Source organism: Phaseolus vulgaris, chromosome 1, assembly GCF_000499845.2.
Source record: "Phaseolus vulgaris cultivar G19833 chromosome 1, P. vulgaris v2.0, whole genome shotgun sequence".
In the NCBI taxonomy this organism is placed as follows: domain Eukaryota; kingdom Viridiplantae; phylum Streptophyta; class Magnoliopsida; order Fabales; family Fabaceae; genus Phaseolus; species Phaseolus vulgaris.
In genome coordinates this window covers 22,593,888-22,615,497 of record NC_023759.2, presented here as the reverse complement: position 1 = coordinate 22,615,497, position 21,610 = coordinate 22,593,888, and the positions used below count along the sequence as shown (strand labels likewise).

General features: G+C 36.1%; 1 protein-coding gene and 1 pseudogene across 2 annotated transcripts; both read left to right on the top strand.

The window, feature by feature from the left end:
• The first annotated feature begins 7,388 nt into the window (after nt 1-7,388).
• Nucleotides 7,389-7,494, top strand: LOC137816784 (small nucleolar RNA R71; annotated as a pseudogene).
• Nucleotides 7,495-15,760: 8,266 nt separating this feature from the next.
• On the top strand, nt 15,761-18,626 carry LOC137813789 (F-box protein SKIP24). Of its 2 annotated transcripts, none has more exons than XM_068616220.1 (5): nt 15,761-16,033; nt 16,168-16,341; nt 16,766-16,928; nt 16,996-17,134; nt 18,355-18,626. In XM_068616220.1, coding segments are annotated over exons 1-5 (696 nt in total). In that variant the 5' UTR covers nt 15,761-15,815; the 3' UTR covers nt 18,357-18,626. The 2 variants fall into 2 exon arrangements, 1 of the variants encoding a protein (XP_068472321.1); XR_011081506.1 differs by having other exon boundaries at nt 15,771-16,033; nt 17,013-17,134.
• The last annotated feature ends 2,984 nt before the right edge of the window (nt 18,627-21,610 follow it).

Here is a 21,610-nt window from a genome sequence, read left to right as displayed (position 1 = left end):
ATAAGTGCCTTATCTTGATTTTAATTTTTTGTTCTTCTTAATTCCTTGTTGTTCATCACTTCCTTATTGTCTTGATGTTTTTTTTTTCCTTTTGAATTGGTGTGCTATTTGGAAATTCCAATCGGTGCATCTTGTTCAATTGTTCTTGAGCAATCCTTGTGCAATTTTGTGTAGGATTCCATATAGTTTTGTGTTGCTGTTCTGTTTTTGGTTTATTTAAGTCTTTATTGCAATTTTAATCGGTTCATATTGTGTTGATTTAAGTCATTTTGATTTTTGAATCCAATTGTGTTTTGTCAAGTCATTGTCATCAATTCCATGGAGTGTTGTTTTTGATAATTTTGGTTGCTTGATTTTAAATTTGAGTCCAGATTTATAATTATGTGTTTGATCCTTTGGTGCATTTTAATTTTTAGATTTGAGTTCATATTTGTGTGATAGATCCATACAAATTCTTATACATCAATTCCATTGTGTTTTTGAAGTTTCTTCAAACTGTTTTTAATTCCAGAATTAGGATTCCTCTGTTTTTAATTCTGTGCTGACTGTTTTTTCTTATCAAATTAAAATTCGTTGGAGAAAAATTGTGAAATTCTGGATTTAAACAGGTTGATGTGTTATAAAAAAAAGAAAAAAAAGAAGTAAGTCAAAATTCAAAATAGAAAAAAAAATGATAAATCAAATGAAAAAAGTGTGCATTCTGGCGCGGACAAAAACGGTTATTTGGCAACAAACTTGAAAAATTTATCACAATTAATTGGTGCGTTGTTTTGGTGTGATTCCAGCGCCAAAATTTTGCTAAGATCTTGAACTGCTTGTGGTTTAAATTTCAAATTCAAAATATACAGCTCAGCATAAATATTTTAAGTCACGCATTTTGTGCCTCAAACTTTTAGTAGTACTGTTTTGGTTTTCTTAATCAATTCTAGTGTCATTCCTTAGGTTCAATTTGTGTGCCACCTTTTATTGAGTGCCTTATTTGTTTGCTTATCAAATTTATTCAATATTCTTTCAAGTTGTGTCATACAATTACTCCATTTTCTGTTGTCCTATTTCTAAATTGAATTGTTCTTTGCTTTAAATTTGTTGACCTCTATTGTTGGTGAAAGATTTTCGAAGTGGTGCTTGTTAAGTTTGGAATTAACCTTTGTGGTGAGTCCATCCCTACTTAGTAGGTACTGTTTTGAATATTTAAATTGACTAATCTTAAGAGGTTAAGCAAGGGGCTGCAACAAGTGAGATTACAAAAACATACAAAGTGTGGGTCACAACAAGAAGGAGTACCAAAATCAAAGGAGTGCATAGAATAGGAATTCTAATTTTACTTTTGTAATCCAATTTCCATTGTATTTCTTTTGAATTGTAATTGCATTAAACCTTGATTAATTAGTGGAATAATTACGCATTAGACGGTGAGTGTGTCTTCAATGGCTCTAAGTGTTTAGAAGCCTCACCTTAGGAACGCCTAGCTTTAAAGCTTTCTAGTTAGTAAACTTTAATTGTGATTTAGTTACTTGCTTTGTATTGTTTAATTGCTTTGCATTTTTCTTGCATAAAATTGTGTTTTTCATTCTTAATTATGATCTAACTAAATTACTTAGAAAAAGATTTGTGAAAAGTCTTGAGGGATAGATTTTGGCAAGGAAAGACTTGGTACTTAAGAGATCCTAGTGATCCACCTCTCTTTCGTGGAAAGCTACCTTCATTACTCTCCTTGTCTTTTTTGGGGTAAATTACTTACAACACATAGCTTTAACCATGTCTTCTCATTCTCGTCATTCTAATGAAACTGAAGGAAAGTCTATCAAATCTCTTTTGAAAGAAAATAGCACAAGACGTTCAAGCATTTTCATATAGACAATTGCAACATGAGACCCTACTCAAAGAAGGGGATGCTCAATTTGCTTTGATACAAGATGAGTGGAAAATGGTTAAAGAAAGAGATGATTACACCAAATCCAAAAAGAATTCTCATGCATCTAGCTCTAGGGTGAATGATTCTTTTGGGGAACGAAACCTTAGAACTAATGACTATTATCAACCACCCTCTACGAGAGCTAGAAAAGAAAGACAAGAAAGCCCAAAGGAGGTTAGGGTAGAGCAACCTCATTTCTATGGAAAAGAAAATGTTGAAACATATCTAGATTGGGAAATGAAGGTAGAACAATTGTTTGCTTGCCATAGAGTAAGTGAGGAAAGAAAGGTACCCTTAGCCACCTTAAGTTTTCAAGGAAATGCTATGAATTGGTGGACTGCCCTAAAAAGAGAGAGACATCTCCACAAGGACCCTCCCATTACATGTTGGAATGACCTTAGGGGAGCCTTGAGATGTCGCCATATTTCCTCACATTACAACAGGAAGTTGATGGATAAGCTCCAAAGACTTCATCAAAGAAATCTGAGTGTAGAAGAATATTGGCAAAAGATGGTGTTATATATAAAAAGGGCAGGGATTAATGAAGAAAACCATACCACCATATCTAGGTTTTTAAGTGGTCTCAAACTTGAGATAAGAAACAAAGTTGAACTTTTACCTTATATAGATTTAAATGACTTGGTTCAACTTAGCATTAAAGTTGAAAAACAAATTTTGAGAAAACAGTCAAGTCAAAAACAAAGTTCATACTTTGTATCTTATGACAAGGATGAGTTCCAAAGAGGGGAAGAACATATAAAAGAAGCATCTCTAGAACCTTCCCAAAACCTATCCAAATACGAGCATATCTCATACACTCAAGCTAGAGAAATTCCATGTTTTAAATGTCTTGGTAATGGTCATATAACATCTCAGTGTCCCAATGAAAGATTTATGATCTTAAGGGACAAAGATGACAATAGTAGCCAAGAAAAAGAAACTAGTGAGAGTGAAGAAAATATAAAAAGAGAAAATCAAAAGAAAGTCCTTAAGGACCAATCTGAGGTGCGGGAGAAGAGTGTTCCTTCCCACAAGGTTATTCAGAAAGAAGAAAAATTTTGAAAATAAATTTGAAAATATACTTCTATCTGAACAACCTTCAGACCTCCTTTCTTATAAAGGAACACTTGCATGCACTACCACACTTGCTGAAATTTGTGAGCTACCTCCTCAAGAGAAAAAGTTTTTAAAAGAATTTGATGATATATTCCCTAAGGAAAACCTCATTGAACTTTCACCTTTTAGGGGTATACAACATCAAATATATTTAGTTATAGGTGTTGACTTTTTTACGGCAAGTGCACCGCGTATGTCAGAAGTAATAATTGTCCCTAAGGACGGATATCGATCTCATAAGGAACAATGAATTATCGAGTACAATATTCGCTAAATATAACAATAAAAAGAGTTTGAAGTGATGATGTTGGCACTGATAAATAAGAAAACAAACAAAGAATTAGTTGCTTCAATTGGAAAAATAAGATTAGGTTTCCACTCTCATGTATTTTGATTAGCATGTTAATATTAAGTTCTTTGATTGAAATTGATGCCCGTAGAAAATTCATTTATATCGATCTCTCGCATATAAAAATCCTTAAGAATGTTTCCTAAATATCGATCTCTCGCATATTTATAAAAACAACTTAGAATCACACTCAGACGTTAATGGCAATTAGCATTTCAAGTCTATCCCTAGCACTCAAATATGCTAAGTATTGATGTTTAGGTCAAAACCCTAAAAATACCTCTCGGTTAGATTTAAAATTCTCAATTTGTCACGGAAAGTTAAAAGTAAAACAACAATACCAATAATCAATCAAGAACTAAATATTAATATATAAGATATCACCTCAATACATTAGAGTTTGAGCAGATTACTCCCAATCCCAAAGGGTAGAATTAGCTACGCATACTTCTAGCACCTTCCATTCTTCCAATTGGTTACAATTCACTCTATGGTGTTTTCCTCTCAATCTGGCACACTACAATTGAGCCTCTAGCCCTCTATTTATCCTAGCTTTCTAGGGTTAGGTTGCTTCCTATGTCGCGCTAATGGGCTAAATGATAAAACATAAAAAAAGCAAAATCATTCTTTTCATCTTTTTCCATTCTCGGACATTCTATCTTTATCTTTTTAGCTCAAATCATTCATCTTAAATCCAAATCTCCAATCTTCCTTAGAAATCTGCAATTAACACCAAATTTAGGAATAAAATACTCTTTATTCAAATAAAGATCATAAAAAATATAAAAAGGTATAAATTCATAAATTAGGGATTATTTTATATGTAAATTAGCAATAAATCCTCATAAGTGCCTATATTTTAATATGAAATATTACTGAAATTAGACACTTATCACTCTCCCCAACTTAGAATATTGCTTGTCCTCAAGCAAAGTAAATGAATATATTTGAATTTAAATATCAAACAGCTTAATTCACTAAACAACAGATCAAATTAGAAACTTATGATGCTTCCAAATTCAAAATATAAAAAATTATAGACAAAATCAACTTCCAAGATAAAATCAAAACAAACAAATGATAATTCATCAAGGAATATCTTCTCGTATGCTCACAGGTAAGTGTTTCTCTCTATTTTCATTAACTCATGACAAATCACAGTTGCTTTTTATTTCATCTTCAAATCACAAACATATTAGAAACATGAATCTTGAGGTCTTTTCCAGGGTTGTAATGAGGCTGAGCTTCCAAAAAATATTGATTTTTCTTATATAACAAAAGGCACATCTTAAAGAAGAAGAACATACCTACAATTCAATTATAGAGAACATATATGTTATCTAATTACCACTTTCTTTCGATATCACCTTTTTCCTCATTTTCTTTCTTTTCATGAAATTTTTTCTATCTTTCTTTTCTATTTCTTTTTTTTTCTTCTGTTTCTCTTTCTTTTTTTTTTCTTTTTTTTGTTTTTGTTTTCAATAATAGGAAAAAATTCTTCCTATTTTCAACTTTTTGAACTTTCACAATCAGAACCAACCATTCCCTTTTCTATATGTATTGCCTCTATGTTCTCCTTCCTTAGACATGCTAAAGGGTAGGAAATTATATCAATAAAGGTTAAGGTGCAATATTAACAAAAAATTTCTTAGCCCAAAGGAGATATATAAAAAAAAATGGAATTCTAATATAAAGGTTGGCTTTTTGGCCCTGGCTCCTAATTAACACAAACAAATGCCTCAATCATCTTCATGCTCTTTTATGATGCAACAAAAATAAAAATTAAGCAACCACAACTGTCAATTCATCCGTAAAACTCTCAAAAACTGTTTCAGGTTCACACACTCACTTGGTTTAAATGGTCTCATTCCTTTTTGTCTTGTCATTATCTGTCCTAATCAATCATCCTGTTAAATTTTCATGTATCATAATTTTAACTACATTTGAATAGGGATTCAATCATATTTTCTTTTCTAACCTGTGTCTAATTCATCTCACTATTTAATATTTAAACACAAATTCTTTTTTCCACAATTCAAAATTAATATTCTAGTTCTTTTTTATTTGAAAAAAAAAATAAACTAGAAAACAAGCAAATTAAAACTGAAATTTAGTCAATAAAGATAATTCAAGACTTAAAATTACCAAACTAACAAAACAAGAAATTTATTCAAAATAAGCAATAAAAACAAACTAAACAAATAAGCAAATAAACAGAAAACAAAATAACTGAAAAATAAAATAAATAAAATAAGAAAAAATTCAAAAAGAAAAGAGAATTAGAGAGATAAAACCATATTTTTGTTCAATCCTCTCTTCTTAAGAAGTCATCCAGCATTTTGTTAAAATCTTTATCTACAGTTTTGCTTCATTTGCTGGATCTGCCCCCCCTGAATAATAGAACCTGTCCCCAGGTCTAAAATACATAACTTGCAAAATGATTAGGAGGCATATAGGATTTTTTTTTATATTATTTACTTTTTTATTTTTTATTTTAAATGAAATCAGCAAAGGTAATAAAACAACATAAAACTAAAATATGGACTGGGTTGCCTCCCAGTAAGCGCTCGTTTAATGTCATCTGGCTTGACGCCTGTTTATTTCAAGGTGGAATATCTCTTTGATTCATCCTTCTATACACATTCTTCCCTTGCATTAAAATTTTGAAGACCATAAAAAAGATTTAAAGTTACCTCCTCATCTTGAGTTCTAACTTGAAGTTCTCCTTTGTCGACATCAACTATGATTCTGGCAGTTTTCATAAAGGGTCTTCCAAGTATCAAGGGAACCTCCTCATCTTCTTTCATGTCCATCACAACAAAATCCACATGGAATTTGAATTTATCCACCTTGACGAGAACATCTTCAACCACACCATATGGATACTTGGTTACTTGATCAGCTAACTTTAAAGTCATCTTGGTGGATTTAATCTCCAAATCACCTATTTTCTTCAGCATTGCCAAAGGAATTATATTTACGCTTGCTCCCAAATCCAATAAAGCATTGGCTACTAATAAAGCACATATAGACACGGGAAGGTTAAAACTCCCTGGGTCCTTGAATTTTTTAGGCAAGCCTTTTTGAATAATGACATTGTATCTATCCTCCAGCTCTATATTTCTTTCTTCAATATAGCTCCTATTCTTTCGAAATCTTTCAAATGTTGAATCTTGCTTCAAATTTCCTGCAAAATAATTTTTAGGGAGCAATTTATCAAAGAATTTTCTTTCCTTCTCTTTTTTTGAAGGAGAATGAGGATATGATAAATCTTTTTCAAGAACTCCTCTCTCCTTATTTTCACTTTTCCTCTTTATTTTTTCCTCCTCACTTCTCTCTTTCTAATCTCTCTTCCCCTTTGTCTCATATTTTTCTTCTTTTTCAGCCACTACATTATCGCAATGCTCTTTTGAATTGGTTTGGCTTTTGACTGAAAACTGGTCATTTTGTTCCTCTACAATTTGTGCAATTTGTTTGGTCAGTTGTCCCATCTGGATCTCTATACTCCTAATCATGGTCATGCTATTGTCCTGCGCTCACACAATATTGTCCTACGCGCTCACAATCTTTGTCAGGGCGTCTTCAACTTTACTCATTCTTTCAAGCATGGATGGATCATCAACTTCAGGTGAATTGTGCTGATAAAAACAGTGACCATTAGGATGAACACCTCCACAAAAATCACACCTGATTGACTGACTCTGGCTTTGAGATGAATGAACAACATATAATTGTTGGGGCAATTTAGCCATTTGTGCAGTTAGTTGCTCAATCTGCTGTGTCAGAATCTTATTTTTAGCCAAGAGTGCATCTTCTAACAACCCTTTATTATGAAGATCTTGTCCATCATGTTGGGCTTTATAATCAGTTGATGCCAATGCATCAATAATTATTGTCGCTTGTTCTACATCAAGAGCCATCATTGTGCCACCAGCTGCAGCATCTAGGAACATCTTTATGTTAGATCTGAGACCATTCAGGAATATGCTCAGTTGTGCAATATCTTCAAACCCATGATTTGGGCATTTTCTCAATATCATCTTAAATCTTTCCCATGTATCACAGAAGACTTCATTTGCTCCTTGTCTAAACATAGAGATTTCAGACTTTGCTTTGATGTAGCAAGAAATTGGAAAAAATCTCTGTAAAAAATTTTCCTCTACATCCTTCCAGCTAGTGAGGCTCTGATTTGGAAGTGATTTGAGCCATTCCTTAGCCTTTCCTGCCAATGAAAAAGAAAACAAGCGCATATAAACATTTTCAAGATCACCTGACCCATTGTTCCTACCAATTCATAAAATGTATCCAAATGTGAATATGGATCCTCATGTTCCATTGCTGTAAATTGATAGGCACTGATGAGAGTGAGAAAATCGGGATTTATTTCCTAAGCCTTGACGGTAGCAGGTATTGCAATACTAGAAAAATGCCTTGGTCCTTGGTACATGACATAATCTCCAAGTGTTCTCTTAGGGGGTGGTGCTTGTTCTTATGTCATGTTGCTTTCTTCCTAAAACATATTGGTGGAGAAAAAAATACAGAGTATATTTTTTCTTTTTTTAAAAATAAAAAATAAAAAAAATAATAACTTACGTAAAATAAAAACTTAAAACAAGATAAAAGAAAACAACAAAAAAGATGAATAAATAAAAAACAAAAATAAATAAAAACTTAAAAATACAATAAAATAACTAACTTAAAATAACAAAAAAAAATACTATAAGTAAAATAAAAACAAAATTAAATTAAATTAAAACAAACCAAAACAGAAAATTATAATTAACTAAAATCATTTAAAGATAATGCAAACTTACGTAAAATAAAAACTAAGAATGAAATAAAAGAAAATAATAAAACTAAAAATAAGAAAAAGATAGAATAACATCAAATAAAATAAATAAATAAAAAACTGCTAAGAAGAAAAAAAAATAAAACTGAAACAAAAATGAAACAGAAACTAATAATAATAAATAAATAAAAACTACGTAAAACTCTAAATAAACTACGTAAGTTAAACGTAAAAAAAAAACTAAGAAAACAAAACAATCAAAATCAAAATAAAAACAAACTAAAATAAATAACGTAAAGAAAAGAAAAAAAATAAAAAATAAAAACAACTTTCTTTTTAAAAAACAACAAATCTATAAATTAAAATCACAATCAAATCTATAATAAAATAAAATAAAGAAAATCAAAACAAATCAAAACAATTAAAATATTTACAATATTTAGGAAATTATACTCAACAAATCAAACCTGTTCCTCGGGAACGGCGCCAAAAATTTGATGACTTTTTTACGGTAAGTGCACCGTGTTTGTCAGAAGTAATAATTGTCCCTAAGGACGGATATCGATCCCACAAGGAACAATGAATTATCGAGTACAATATTCGCTAAATATAACAATAAAAAGAGTTTGAAGTGATGATGTTGGCACTGATCAATAAGAAAACAAACAAAGAATTAGTTGCTTCAATTGGAAAAATAAGTGATCCGATCGGTCATCGGTAGTCGATGACGTTAGGAGCAGATAACCACATGGACCACTCGCTGGGGGACACGTGGATCAGGTGGCAGAGTAATCATGGAGGAGATCCCCCGGTATGGAGATCGGTGGTCAGTAACCGAGTGGCCACCGACAGATCAGTTCCAAGATAAACACCCGGGGGAGAACGCGAGAAGCAATAGAGCACCGATCAGTCATCGGGTGCATGGTCATCGGGGTCTCGTGTTACACGCAGTTAAACTGGGACTGAGATTCCCAGCGAGAGCGTTACGCATGGACCTCGCATGATCATACCTCAGAGAAAGAAGAGCTCCTCGTCGGTATAGTCGTGCACGAGAGTGGCCTGAGGGAGTCAGTAAACCGGTCAGTGATTGGTTACTCTCTCAACCCATTACGTGCATGGCATCGTGAAGGGGAAATCGTGTATGCAGAGAGCAATGCTTGGTGAGTGTGCCTAGTCCAGCCACACCTGGCGTTCTCCTGGGAATGTGCGATTTCACCCAGATGGAAGAAACGCGCTAAGTTACTCCGCAAGGGAATAACTTAGGCGCACAAAGAGATGCGCAGAGCCCTTCAGGTGGTGGCACGTGCACGGTTAGATGTGAGTTGCATGCCTCCACGTGTCACTGGCTGAGAGGGGCGCGACCCAGATAAAGGTGCACTCCGTGTCGTGAAAGGTACAGACAGAAAACCCAGACACCCACGACCCTGATTGTGGTACGTTTTCGTACAAAAGCATAACAAAATTCTGACACACGCAAAGAACAACGTAGCAGAATTCTGTTAGGCACAGACACAGAGGGAGATAAAAAGGGAATCAGAGAGAAATACAGACACACTGTTTTACACATTATTTTTCTAGTGATTCTGTGATCTAACTTGAGCGTCGGAGTGCAAACGGCCGCTAGAGGCGCTGTCTGTGTGTTCGCAGGTTGCGTTCGGAGTTCCCAGAGGAGGAGGTTCTAAGAGTGTTCTTGCAGATAGCACAGTTGCCATAGGCGGGTCAAGCAAGCGACAAGGCAATTCCTCCACGCTCGAGTTGTCGGCAGGATCAATAAGATTAGGTTTCCACTCTCATGTATTTTGATTAGCATGTTAATATTAAGTTCTTTGATTGAAATTGATGCCCGTAGAAAATTCATTTATATCGATCTCTCGCATATAAAATCCTTAAGAATGTTTCCTAAATATCGATCCCTCGCATATTTATAAAAATAACTTAGAATCACACTCAGACGTTAATGGCAATTAATATTTCAAGTCTATCCCTAGCACTCAAATATGCTAAGTATTGATGTTTAGGTCCAAACCCTAAAAATACCTCTCGGTCAAATTTAAAATTCTCAATTTGTCACGGAAAGTTAAAAGTAAAACAACAATACCAATAATCAATCAAGAACTAAATATTAATATATAAGATATCACCTCAATACATTAGAGTTTGAGCAGATTACTCCCAATCCCAAAGGGTAGAATTAGCTACGCATACTTCTAGCACCTTCCATTCTTCCAATTGGTTACAATTCACTCTATGGTGTTTTCCTCTCAATCTGACACACTACAATTGAGCCTCTAGCCCTCTATTTATCCTAGTTTTCTAGGGTTAGGTTGCTTTCTATGTCGCGCTAATGAGCTAAATGATAAAACATAAAAAAAAGCCCAATCTTTCTTTTCATCTTTTTCCATTCTGGGACCTTCTATCTTTATCTTTTTAGCTCAAATCATTCATCTTAAATCCAAATCTCCAATCTTCCTTAGAAATCTGCAATTAACACCAAATTTGGGAATAAAATACTCTTATTCAAATAAAGATCATAAAAAATATAAAAAGGTATAAATTCATAAATTAGGGATTATTTTATATGTAAATTAGCAATAAATCCTCATAAGTGCCTATATTTTAATATGAAATATTACTGAAATTAGACACTTATCAATAGGGGCTAGTCTAACAAATAGACCAACTTATGGAACTAGTCATGACGATACTAAGGAGATAGAATCACAATTTCAGGAATTGTTGGAGAAGGGCTGGGTTCGCAAGAGTCTAAGTCCTTGTGTTGTACCTATTTTGTTGGTGCCAAAGAAAGATGGCAAATGGAGAATGTGTTATAATTGTAGAGCCATTAGTAATGTCACCATCAAATATATGTATCCAATTCTTAGACTTGATAATATGCTTGATGAATTGCATGGGCCCACTAATTTTTTCAAAATTGATCTTAAAAGTGGATATCACCAAATAAGAATCAAAGAGGGTGATGAGTTGAAAACTACTTTTAAGACCAAATTTGGACTATATGAGTGGTTAGTGAAACCTTTTGGAATCACTAATGTACCTAACACTTTCATAAGGCTTATGCATCATGTCCTTAAAAATTGCATAGGTAAATATGTAGTAGTTTATTTTGAGTATATGCTAAGAAATCACCAACAAGTGAAGGTCGAGTTATCTATAGGCATCTACAAAGATAAAATTTTATGTGATGTAGTGCCTAAAGAAACTTGTCATGTATTATTGAGACGACCATTGCAAATTGCTAAAAACTCCATGCTCAATGGTCGTACCAACGAGACTACCTTCACACATAAAAAAAATATTTTTCATGAAGGAGAACTCATGGGCCAATTTGGAGTTGATAAAACTCTAGAGCTTTTAAAAGGAAAATTCTTTTGGCCACCCATGAGAAAAAATGTTCAAAGACATTACCATAGATGCATTTCTTGTTTAAAAACTAACTCAAAGGCAATGTCTCATGAACTCTATGCTCCTTCACCTTTTGCAAGTGCTCCATGTGAAGACATAAGCATAGATTTTATATTAGAACTTCCTAGGACAACAAAAGGTTTTTATACCATTTTTATGGTTGTGGATAGGCTCTTCTTTAGAGAAGTGGTAAGACTTCGTGGTTTCTCTCCAAGCATAAATTTAGATAGAGATCCAAAATTTGAAGACCATTTTTTCAGGATTCGTTTGGAAAAACTTGGAACTAAGTTGAAATTTTCAATTTCGTATCATCCTCAAACGAATGGTCAAAATGAAGTTAAAAATATAGCTTTTTCTACTATGCCTAGGGAAATCATGAGAGACAACCAAAAATCTAGGGATGAGTACCTTTCCCATTTTGAGTTTGAATACAATAGAGTAGTTCATAAAACTACTAATATTTTTCCATTTGAGGTTGTATATGGGTTCAATCCTCTTATTCCTTTAGATTTGTTACCACTTCCTAATCCACAAGAATTTGCGCCTAGGGAAGGAGTAACAAAAACTGAATTTGTTAAAAAAATGAATGAGAGGATTAAAGAACAAATACAACAACAAACAGAGAAATATTGTGAGAAGTTGCCAAAAACAATAGGAATGGCAACTTAATAAAACTTATTTTTACACAACTGCTCAAACTAACTCATTTGCTTTGTTTGATGACTTCCATATATGGACATTTGATCCATGAGGACGAGCATAGTTGTCAAAGCAAGAATAAGGCTGTTGTTCGAGATCCACCTGTAGATCTGAGGATAGAACCTCTCAAGAAGGAGGGGATGATGGAAACCATCCAGCCACATATATCCACATAATGATGATGAAGAAGAAGCATTGGATTTGAGGACAAATACTTTTCAAGAGGGAGGGGATGATGGAAGAGGCCCAAGTCCATGATAGAAGAAGCCCAAGCCCAAGCCCAAATACAAGTTCAAGCTTCAGCTCAAGGCCAACAAATAGAAGATCTGGGCAAACTAAGCATCATTGGATGTCTTTTTTTTGTAATTACTTTTGAGTATTTTTAGTAGAACATAAAGGGAGGTGTAAATATAGATATAAGAGGTGCAAATGTATAAAGATAAGTCACACCTTCCATGTGACATAAAAAGAAGGTGTAGGTGTAGATTTAGGAGGTGCCAAAAAAGGAAACCAAGTCACACTTCCCTTGTGACTAGGAATTGGCTCCAAATTCAAATGCTTCTCATTTGAATTTCCCTCCACTTTTATTTGAATTTTCAGCCCTCTAAACACTATAAATAAAAGGGCTTGGCTCATGTAAATTCAAGATTAATATACTTAGTGAATTGCTGCCAAATTAGAGCCAATTTCACTTCTTGCCCAAAACCTCTTAGGTTAGGCTATTGATCTTCAATTCTCACCTTACCAAAGAGAGATGACCTCACCACTCTCATCCCCTACCTAACATGAACCTCCAAGGCCACCACACCTCTTAGGAGGGCCTTGTTCGTTTACAATCCATTGTGCTTCTGCCGATTATCAACAAAATCTCCAAATCATGAAGGCACTCTTCCATCATCCTTGTTCTGGATTTTATGTGTCCAGGTTTATTATAGCCATAACAGATAATCTTACCTTTGTTTTATCCGGAGCGTCAATCTTTACAAGAGTTGCTCTTATTTTTCCACATCTTTTTTAATTTTTGTGTGATGAACGCAAAGTCCTGATCATTCTGAAGTGTCTGATGTGTTTCCAACAACGTCAAGGACTTTGGACATATCAATTTATTCTTTTTGTGAGAGGTTTTTAAATTCATATATTTGAATTTCACTTCATTACCATATTCATACAATACCTACTCATAAATAATAATACCTACCAACTCCTCAAAAGACATGGCTTCGAGAACTTTGGATGCTTGATAGCCTTAACTTGAGATCTATATTTCAAGGGAGGGTTGTAAGAATTTTGTCATTATCATTACATTATCTCATGATGATCCCCAAGATATTAAGACTGATGGTGTAGCCTTCATTTTCGAATTGGTTTTCTTGGAATTTTTGTGAACTTGTGCGGAAGCTTGATGGAGGAAGTGGACAAGGATGACTCCAATGGAGCTATGTGTTGAACAAGTGTTTTGATGTCAAATTTGTGAGGATTACTTGAAGACTTGCTGTTGCTTGAGTGTGTGTGGGTTCTGGGTAATTTGAATTTGTAAAAACTTTTAGTTAGGATTTAAAGTTGGTTTAAATAAAATCCTTTTGAAAAAAGAGTGTTTTATAAAGGAGTGGAAAAACAACCAATTGTTTTATTGTTTCAATCGGTTGTTTTACACTTAATGTTTTTAAACAGGTCTTGAAAAAGCTTGAAATTGGTTGACTTTGTTGTCAAGCCAATTCAATCGGTTGTTTCGACATTTCAACCGATTGTTTTTTGAAAATTCTTAACAGAATTTGTTAAGTTTGGTAAATCTGTTTTAATTGATTCAAAACTGATTTGACTCCTTCATTAAATGTTTTAATTGCCTTTTTGGAGTTTAAATAGTTTGTTTTACGCTCATGGTAGTAATGATATCAGATTAATCTTTTGAAATCAGTTTTTTTTTCAAGATTTACATCAAGCTTTGATTTGACTTGTCTAAGATTGGAATAGGACTGTTGTATAATTTTTGAATTCAATCTGTATTAGGTGTGATCATTCATTTTCTCTCTTTGATTTGTATTTCTGTAAAGAATTGGTGTTGCACAGAGTCAGAGGGTGTTTTGATCTGTGGTTTGTTGTGAGTGCTAAAGAAAGTGTGTGTTCTTAAGGGGTTCAAGATCACTTCTTTGGTATGTGTGGTTTGTAATTTGTGGTTGATTGCATAGTGAAATTACCTAGTGGTTTCTGGGGACTGGATGTAACTCTTGGTGTAAGAGTGAACAAGTATAAATCTGTTTGTGTGATTTCCTCTTTTCCTGATCTCACTTTAATTTGTTTTAACTTGGTTTTATTAATTACTAATAAAAACAACCGGTTGAATCGCATAAACAACCGGTTGATTTTTTGGAAATCAACTAAAACAATTTTATATCTGGGATATCTTGATTCCTTTAGCTTTGATTCTTCATTGACTTTCTTTCTACCTTCAATATTTGCGAAAAACATTTATAAACAATTCACCCCCTTTCTTGTTTAAGGCCTATAATTCCAACACTATGCTTTCCTTGAAGGTGCATGAGAAGTAGGGAGAGCGATTGATTGGGCCATATCACTTGAAAAATGTGAAGAAGAAGATCAAGGTGTCTATCCTAGAGAGTCTAGACAAGGGAGTGAGAAAGCATGCAAACTTGACAACAATTCACTTATATATTTGATCTTAGAATTTCATGAGCCAAACACCCCATTATACAGTGTCGAGGTCCGACCAATGTACAAGGAAATGAGTGGGAAAATTCAAATGGAAGAGGTTTGAAATTGGCGCCTATTTTGGAGCCACAAGGCAAGCATGACCAATGTGTGCTTCATGTGACTCTTTTTAGGTTTAGGACCAACCTAGGTTAAATTAGGAGTCTTCTAGAAACCCTAATGTAATTAGGTGCCAAATTCAATCCTAATTACAATTAATAAAAATTACAAGTAAAATTTCTATTCTACTTTTGACAAGAAAATAAATTCTACTCTACAATTTTACACTAGGTTATGACATTTTTGAACATGTAGAGAAAAGTGTCCCTACCATCAGTATCAAAGTCCTAGTCTTCTTGTATCTTCCCTGCCATCTTCCCTGCCATTGACCTAGTGATTGGATAAGAGCTTGACCTTCTTCCATCAAAGATTATTCAAAATAATTTGAAGTTGTGTATCTTAAGTAGATTGGCTTTGTTCAAAATGGAAGTGTCTCATCAAAGTGAGTTTATTTGTTCTATCTACCAACTTGAATTACATACTTGAATTACATAGGATGCATTTCAAATTGTTCTAATATATAATTCTTAATAAAATTATTTATATATATATATATATATATATATATATATAACAAATTAATATTTTAATTTAATTACTGAACAAGTTAAATGTATAAATTTTTTAAGAAAATTATTAATATTTTATTGAATAAATTTAATATAATGGATAATATTTATCGGAAATATAAGTAAATATTATTACATATACGATAGACTCCGATTATAACATCCGAACATTTTGTTGGAATTCGGAGAATGTCCTTCCTCCCCGAAGAACTATGGCGGCGAATTCTAGAAATCGGAATCGAAAGCAGCGGTTTCAGCTACAAAGATCTCTGCTGCGTCTCCATCTCATGCCGCCGCCTTCACCGCCTCTCCTCCGAAGACCTTATTTGGAACCTCCTTCTCTCCGCCGATTATCCCCAACCCCACTCTTCTTCTTCCAGTTCTTCTAAATCTCTATATAAATTAAGGTACGAATTCTGTTCCGCGTTTTCAACTTTTCTTAGCACACGCCCGTTTGCTTTTTTGTGTGATTTTCTTATCTGGGTGTTTCAAAGTTCGACTTTTTATTACTTACTTATGAAGTGAGTTTTTGGGTGGTTAGGTTTGAGAGGGACAAGGAGAGGAGAATAGCTGCTCATAGGAGGGTTGTGTTGAGAAAGGAGAGCCAGATCGTGGAACATTCTAGGAGACTCAAAGAAATTCAGACACGTGTTGCTCAAGAAACCGCCACAGCAACACAAACTGCTCAAGACTTGTCCAATTTGCGCAGGGCCAGGTACTCTACCCACTTAATCATTCATCTCACATACAGACACACCAAAGGGTTTTTTCTATTCATATGTGTTCTAGTTGAATGCTATGTTAGATTACAATCACAAGTTGCTGTTTGTTTCCAATCCTTGATATTGTTGAATATTGTGGATAAAGGTGGCTGCAATTGCAGTTGCGATGCCAATGGCGATCATATATGGACTCTGTTGTTGGGGCCACAATTCTTGTCGCGGATAGTTTTTCAACATTTTGGTTATGATATGATATGATATGTTTTTGGTCTTATGTGTGAATTTTAATGTTCCTTTGTTTATATTACAGAACTGTAATGGGGTGGATTGCTCTATGGTGGGTTTGCTGTAGGTTTTACTGTCTTTATTAGCATGGGTAGCTTTGGTGTTGATGGGGTTTTGTGACTTTTTTTGTAGACAAGCCTTTGTAGCTTTAAACGTGTGGCAACCGGAGGTTGTCCGGAGTAGGCAAAAGCAAATGGTTGAGCAGAGTGCTGTCCCTGCTGAATGTCGGATACACGCTCTTGAGATGGAACTAAAGCTTTGTAAGCAACAGATTGCAGGGTTGGAGCTGTTCTATGTAAGTGTTGATTTCTGTATCACATGTAAAGCTTCATTGGGCTATTACTTACACAAAATTATACCAGAAAGATGAAAAACGCAGGCTTGATACTGCAAAAGAAGAGTTGGCATCTATGAAGTATCACCCTATTGGGGAGCATAAGACCATAAGCCAAGAGGATCATAAGCATGTCAAGAGGAAGAAGCTGAAACTTTGCAATAGCTGTGAGTCTCTAATGCTAATTCCTCCAAAAATATCTGTATGCAAAATCAAGTCTATTGCTTGCCCTAAGGATAATATTTTTTCCTGCTTTATTGCCTGATTCACTTCTACTCTGTTTCCTTTTTAAATAATACCTTTGTTCCGTATGGATCAAATTATTGTTATAGCAATTTATGATCAATATCAATAAATAATATTCGAATTGCTTGCCCTTCTGGTCTTTTATCTTATTGTTCAGTTTGCTTGCAAAACTAGTATTAAGATTAAGACATGTTTTCTTGATTATGTAGTACAAAAAAATGAAACAAAGAAGGTAGATGATAATCCTTTTGCAATTTTCTCCAGAGGTGGGACCAAACAATTTTGGTTCATATTTGTTGGTTTGATTCTGACCAACTGTTTATTGCGAATTTATTTGCTCCCTAAAAAACACTGCAAATTTTTGTTAGTAATGTTCTTGCCTTGCATAGATTCTTTACATATTATAAATTGTATATCTTGTACTAGTAAAAGATGTGGGTGCTCAATGTGATAGTAGCAAAGCCAGGACTTAGGATCATTGGGGACAATATATTTTAAAAAATAAAACTAATAATAATAATTATTATAATTATCATCATGGAATGGAATGTCTAGCTGAATAAAGTGAAAAGTACTCAAAGCAAAAATGGAACAGAATGAATGAAAGAAACTAGCTAGGAAAAGAAAATTGACGTCAGAGTGAGAAATTGGGGATGGAGGGTTTAAATATATAAAAAGTAAGGGGTTAAAGGGCTAAAATATAAAATTTCAGTTATACACTTATAGTGAATGCACCCGTTCAATTCAACATAGGTCCTCCACTGATTGTGACTCTGAGGCTTAGGTGTCACCATAATTTTATGCATTCCTTGCCTTGGCATTATTATTTTCAGATACAGATCAGCAAAGGGGAGTGTTTTATATCTATAAATCTGATGCTAGTGTAACACAATTTATACTTTCTACCTATCTACAGAATTTGCTTTTGGTAAAAACACAGGCATTGTTTGATCCATGTAAGTGATCACAAATAGTGAGAAAAAGCTTTAGTTAATCTTTATTCTTTGACAATTATAGATTCTTATGTAACTAGTTGTCATCCAAAAATTGGTTTCTTATTTTTGTGCTTTCTACATTGGAACACGGAAGAACTTGCATTGTCTATCTTTCATTGTGTAGTAATAATAATATTTTTGGGCAGGAAAACGTTGCATTGGTTAATGAGTGGATGAAATTTGCTGATCCTTCTTCCATTGAAACTGGGAAATTGTTTTGGCCATGAACACTGGCTGCACAAATCCTCTGATTATTGTGTGTAGAATGTATTAGCAATACGTACTGAAAGCCTGAAGAACTTGATCAAAAAGGGTATTCAAAGTGGCATCATTATGTGTAACTTGAGTTCAGATGACCACTTGTTCATTCGATTGTAGCCGTTGGACTAATATACTAATATACTATTTTGCACTGAAATGATTTAAGTGTAAAATAATAAAGTGACCTTAACAACGTTTAAAATTATAGTTGGAACGTGCTCTCGACCATGGAGTAAATTTCAACCAAGACTGTTAATTGGTAGGCTTAGAAAACAAAAGGTATAAATAAAGAAATAATAGAAATGGTAATATGGTTGTGGTAGTAATTTGGCATTGATCTTCATTCATATTCGATCATATGCATAATCGTTCCTTTCAGACTCAAAGTAAATAGTGGAACCTTCCATGGATAATCATGTCGAAACAGAAGATTCTGATGATTTATCCGTACTTAAATAAACTTTTATTTGTCATTAAAGTCTAGTTATGAAATCAATAATAACTATTAATGAGATATTGTTCAAATTACTGTTTTAAAAATGATTAAATTATAATGTTAAGTGGGATAATCAATTGTAATTAAGAAAGGTAGAAAAAAATAATGTTGTACCGCCCTGCTGGTCGGATGCGATGACGTGGCATCCTGTTACAGTGTAGGCGTGTTGACAAGGCGCCAGATTGACAGTTGGGAAGGAAGTCGGGAGGCACATGTAGTCGCCGATAGTTAAGTTGGCGTGTTCCGATCTCCAGCTTACCAGAATAGGCGATCGCCAGGTTGGGGACGAAGTCGCCAGATGCAGACTCAGGCGACCAGGCAGTCGAAGATCGCCAGAACAAGCACATCGCCGAAGTTAAAGGAGAAGCAGATTATGAAGGCGGCCGGCGAGACCACAGGGAAGGTGTATGAAGGCCCTACCTCGCCAGTTTCAGTAGAGATCGCATTCCTGAGTTAGCTATGCACCGGGCAACACCATGCATAGGTAACTTAGCCAAAATGAGAGTAGAAGCAGCGCCAAGTCAGTGAGCCTCCAGATGATGGCACGTGTACAGTCGGATGCAAGCCACGTGTCCAAGTCTGTAACTGCCAGGAGAGAGAAAATCACCAGGTATATAAGAGTTCTTAACAGATTTCCTAAGGTACGCACGTTCAGTTCATACACTTTACGCTTGCGAGTGACAGAGCTGTTTGTGAGAGAGATTTGCACGGTTCCAGTTCTTAGTATTTGGTGATACCGTCACTGACTTGAGCGTCGGAGTGCGATCGGCCGCAGCGGCGCCGTATCGTTTCTTTGCAGGTTCTTGAGATAGATCCAGAGGAGGAACGGAAGTGAGAAGCGACGCGCACGTCGATCCTTTGACGAGGCATTCTCCAGCGCTCCGGTCAACAGGCAGGATCATCAGGCGCCCACCGTGGGGCCGTGTAAAACGTGCTCCCATCCACAGCGTGAGTTCGTGGAGGTTTTCGAGGTTTTCTGCGCGGTTGTGTGCTGGTGCAACCGTCGTTCTTGGTTTCTTTGAGTTTCGTTCGGGGAAGTTTGTGTTTTAAACCGTTCGTTTGGTTTTTCGGTCGGTGGATTCGAGTTCTTTCGTTTGGTTGTTTGGTTCGCGGGGAAACGGTGGTTTTTGGTGAAGCTGCGATTTTCTTCGAAGGTTTGCGGTTTCTTGAAGTCCTTGCGCAGTTTCTTGAATCTTCTCCGATCGATCGCTGATTCGTTCGTGGTTGAAGTGTTATTTGCTGTACTTCTGTGGTTCGCTGAAGTTAATGAGAAAGATGAGAAGCAATCGTTCCAGTCCCGTGGCTCCCGTCGCAGCTGAAGGCGACGCCGCCATGACCATGGCGCAGATGGCAGAAATGATGCGCTCATTGCAGGCCACTGTAGAAGCCTCGCGCGTCGAGCAGGCGAGGATACATGAAGACCTGGTCGCCTCTCGCGCCAGGAACGAGGAGCTCAGCAAAGTAGCTGAAGAGCTACGTCGAGCTCTTCAGGAGCAGCAGGGTCGTTCTTCAGCTGAAGAAGTGGCACCGTCGACGCCGCCTCGTGTGTTCCCAATGCCTTTCGTTCAGGCGATTACCGACACGCCAATTCCCACGAGCGTGGTTCCGGTTAAGGCTGTGTTTACCGGCGTGGAGGATCCAGAGGCTCATCTGACCACGTTCCACACACAGATGATGCTGTCGGGAGGGTCGGATGCTGTCTATTGTAAGATGTTCGTGAGCACGCTCCAGGGAACGGCGATGGAGTGGTTTGTGAGCCTGCCTAATGGCCACATAACTAATTTTCAGCAATTTTCGAAAATCTTTGTCGAGCAGTATATTGTGAACAAGGCACCGCCCAGGGTGTCCTATGACATGTTTGATATAAGGCAGTACCATGGGGAGTCCCTCAGAGACTACCTCAATCGCTTCGGAGCGCAGATGGTCAGGTCGCCGGCCAAGGATGAAGAAATGCTGGTTTATGCCTTCAAGAAGGGCGTGCAGCCAGGGCCATTCTGCGAAGCCTTGATCAGGGCTCATCCAGCGACGTTTGCTGAAGTCAGGCGACTTGCGGTGGCTCACATCGCCGACGAGAGTGAGGTCGCCGAGAAGAGAGGCAGTGTGGCTCCCGTTAGGCCACGCGCCCAGACCAGGATCCAGCCACAGAGAGTGCTGGAAACGGCAGCGGCGGCCAGAAAGGATCAAAGGACTCGCTATCCTTACGATAGGAGAAACAAGGGAAGAAGCCAAGCACGCCAACCGCCAGCACGCCAACAACCAGCACGCCGGGAATACAATCGCCCACCTAAGCACAAATTCGTCATGGGACTAGCGGACCTGATCGCTGTCCCTAACATATCAGCTAGATTGAAGGCGCCCGAGAAGGTGGGCGACAAGGTGCTGGGGTCGAAGCCGGACGTCTGGTGCGAGTTTCACCAGTGCTTTGGCCACAACCTGGACTCATGTTTGTCTTTAGGATACCAGCTCGATGACCTGGTCAAGAGCGGGTTCCTAAACGACTATCTGCTGGACAAAAGGACCGGAGGGGCGTCGAGTTCCCAGCCAGCAGGTGGAGAAGCCCAGCAACATGAGATGCCTATCCATGGGGAGATCCACACCATTGCAGGGGGTTTCTCAGGTGGTGGATGCACCGCGTCGCAGAGGAA

Excerpts from the sequence above, each read along its gene's own strand:
- LOC137813789 (XM_068616220.1), top strand. The coding sequence starts at position 15,816 with ATGTCCTTCCTCCCCGAAGAACTATGGCGGCGAATTCTAGAAATCGGA. Across the intron at positions 16,034-16,167 it reads AAATCTCTATATAAATTAAG|GTTTGAGAGGGACAAGGAGA; the intron begins GTACGAATTCTG and ends TTGGGTGGTTAG. Across the intron at positions 16,342-16,765 it reads TCCAATTTGCGCAGGGCCAG|ACAAGCCTTTGTAGCTTTAA; the intron begins GTACTCTACCCA and ends CTTTTTTTGTAG.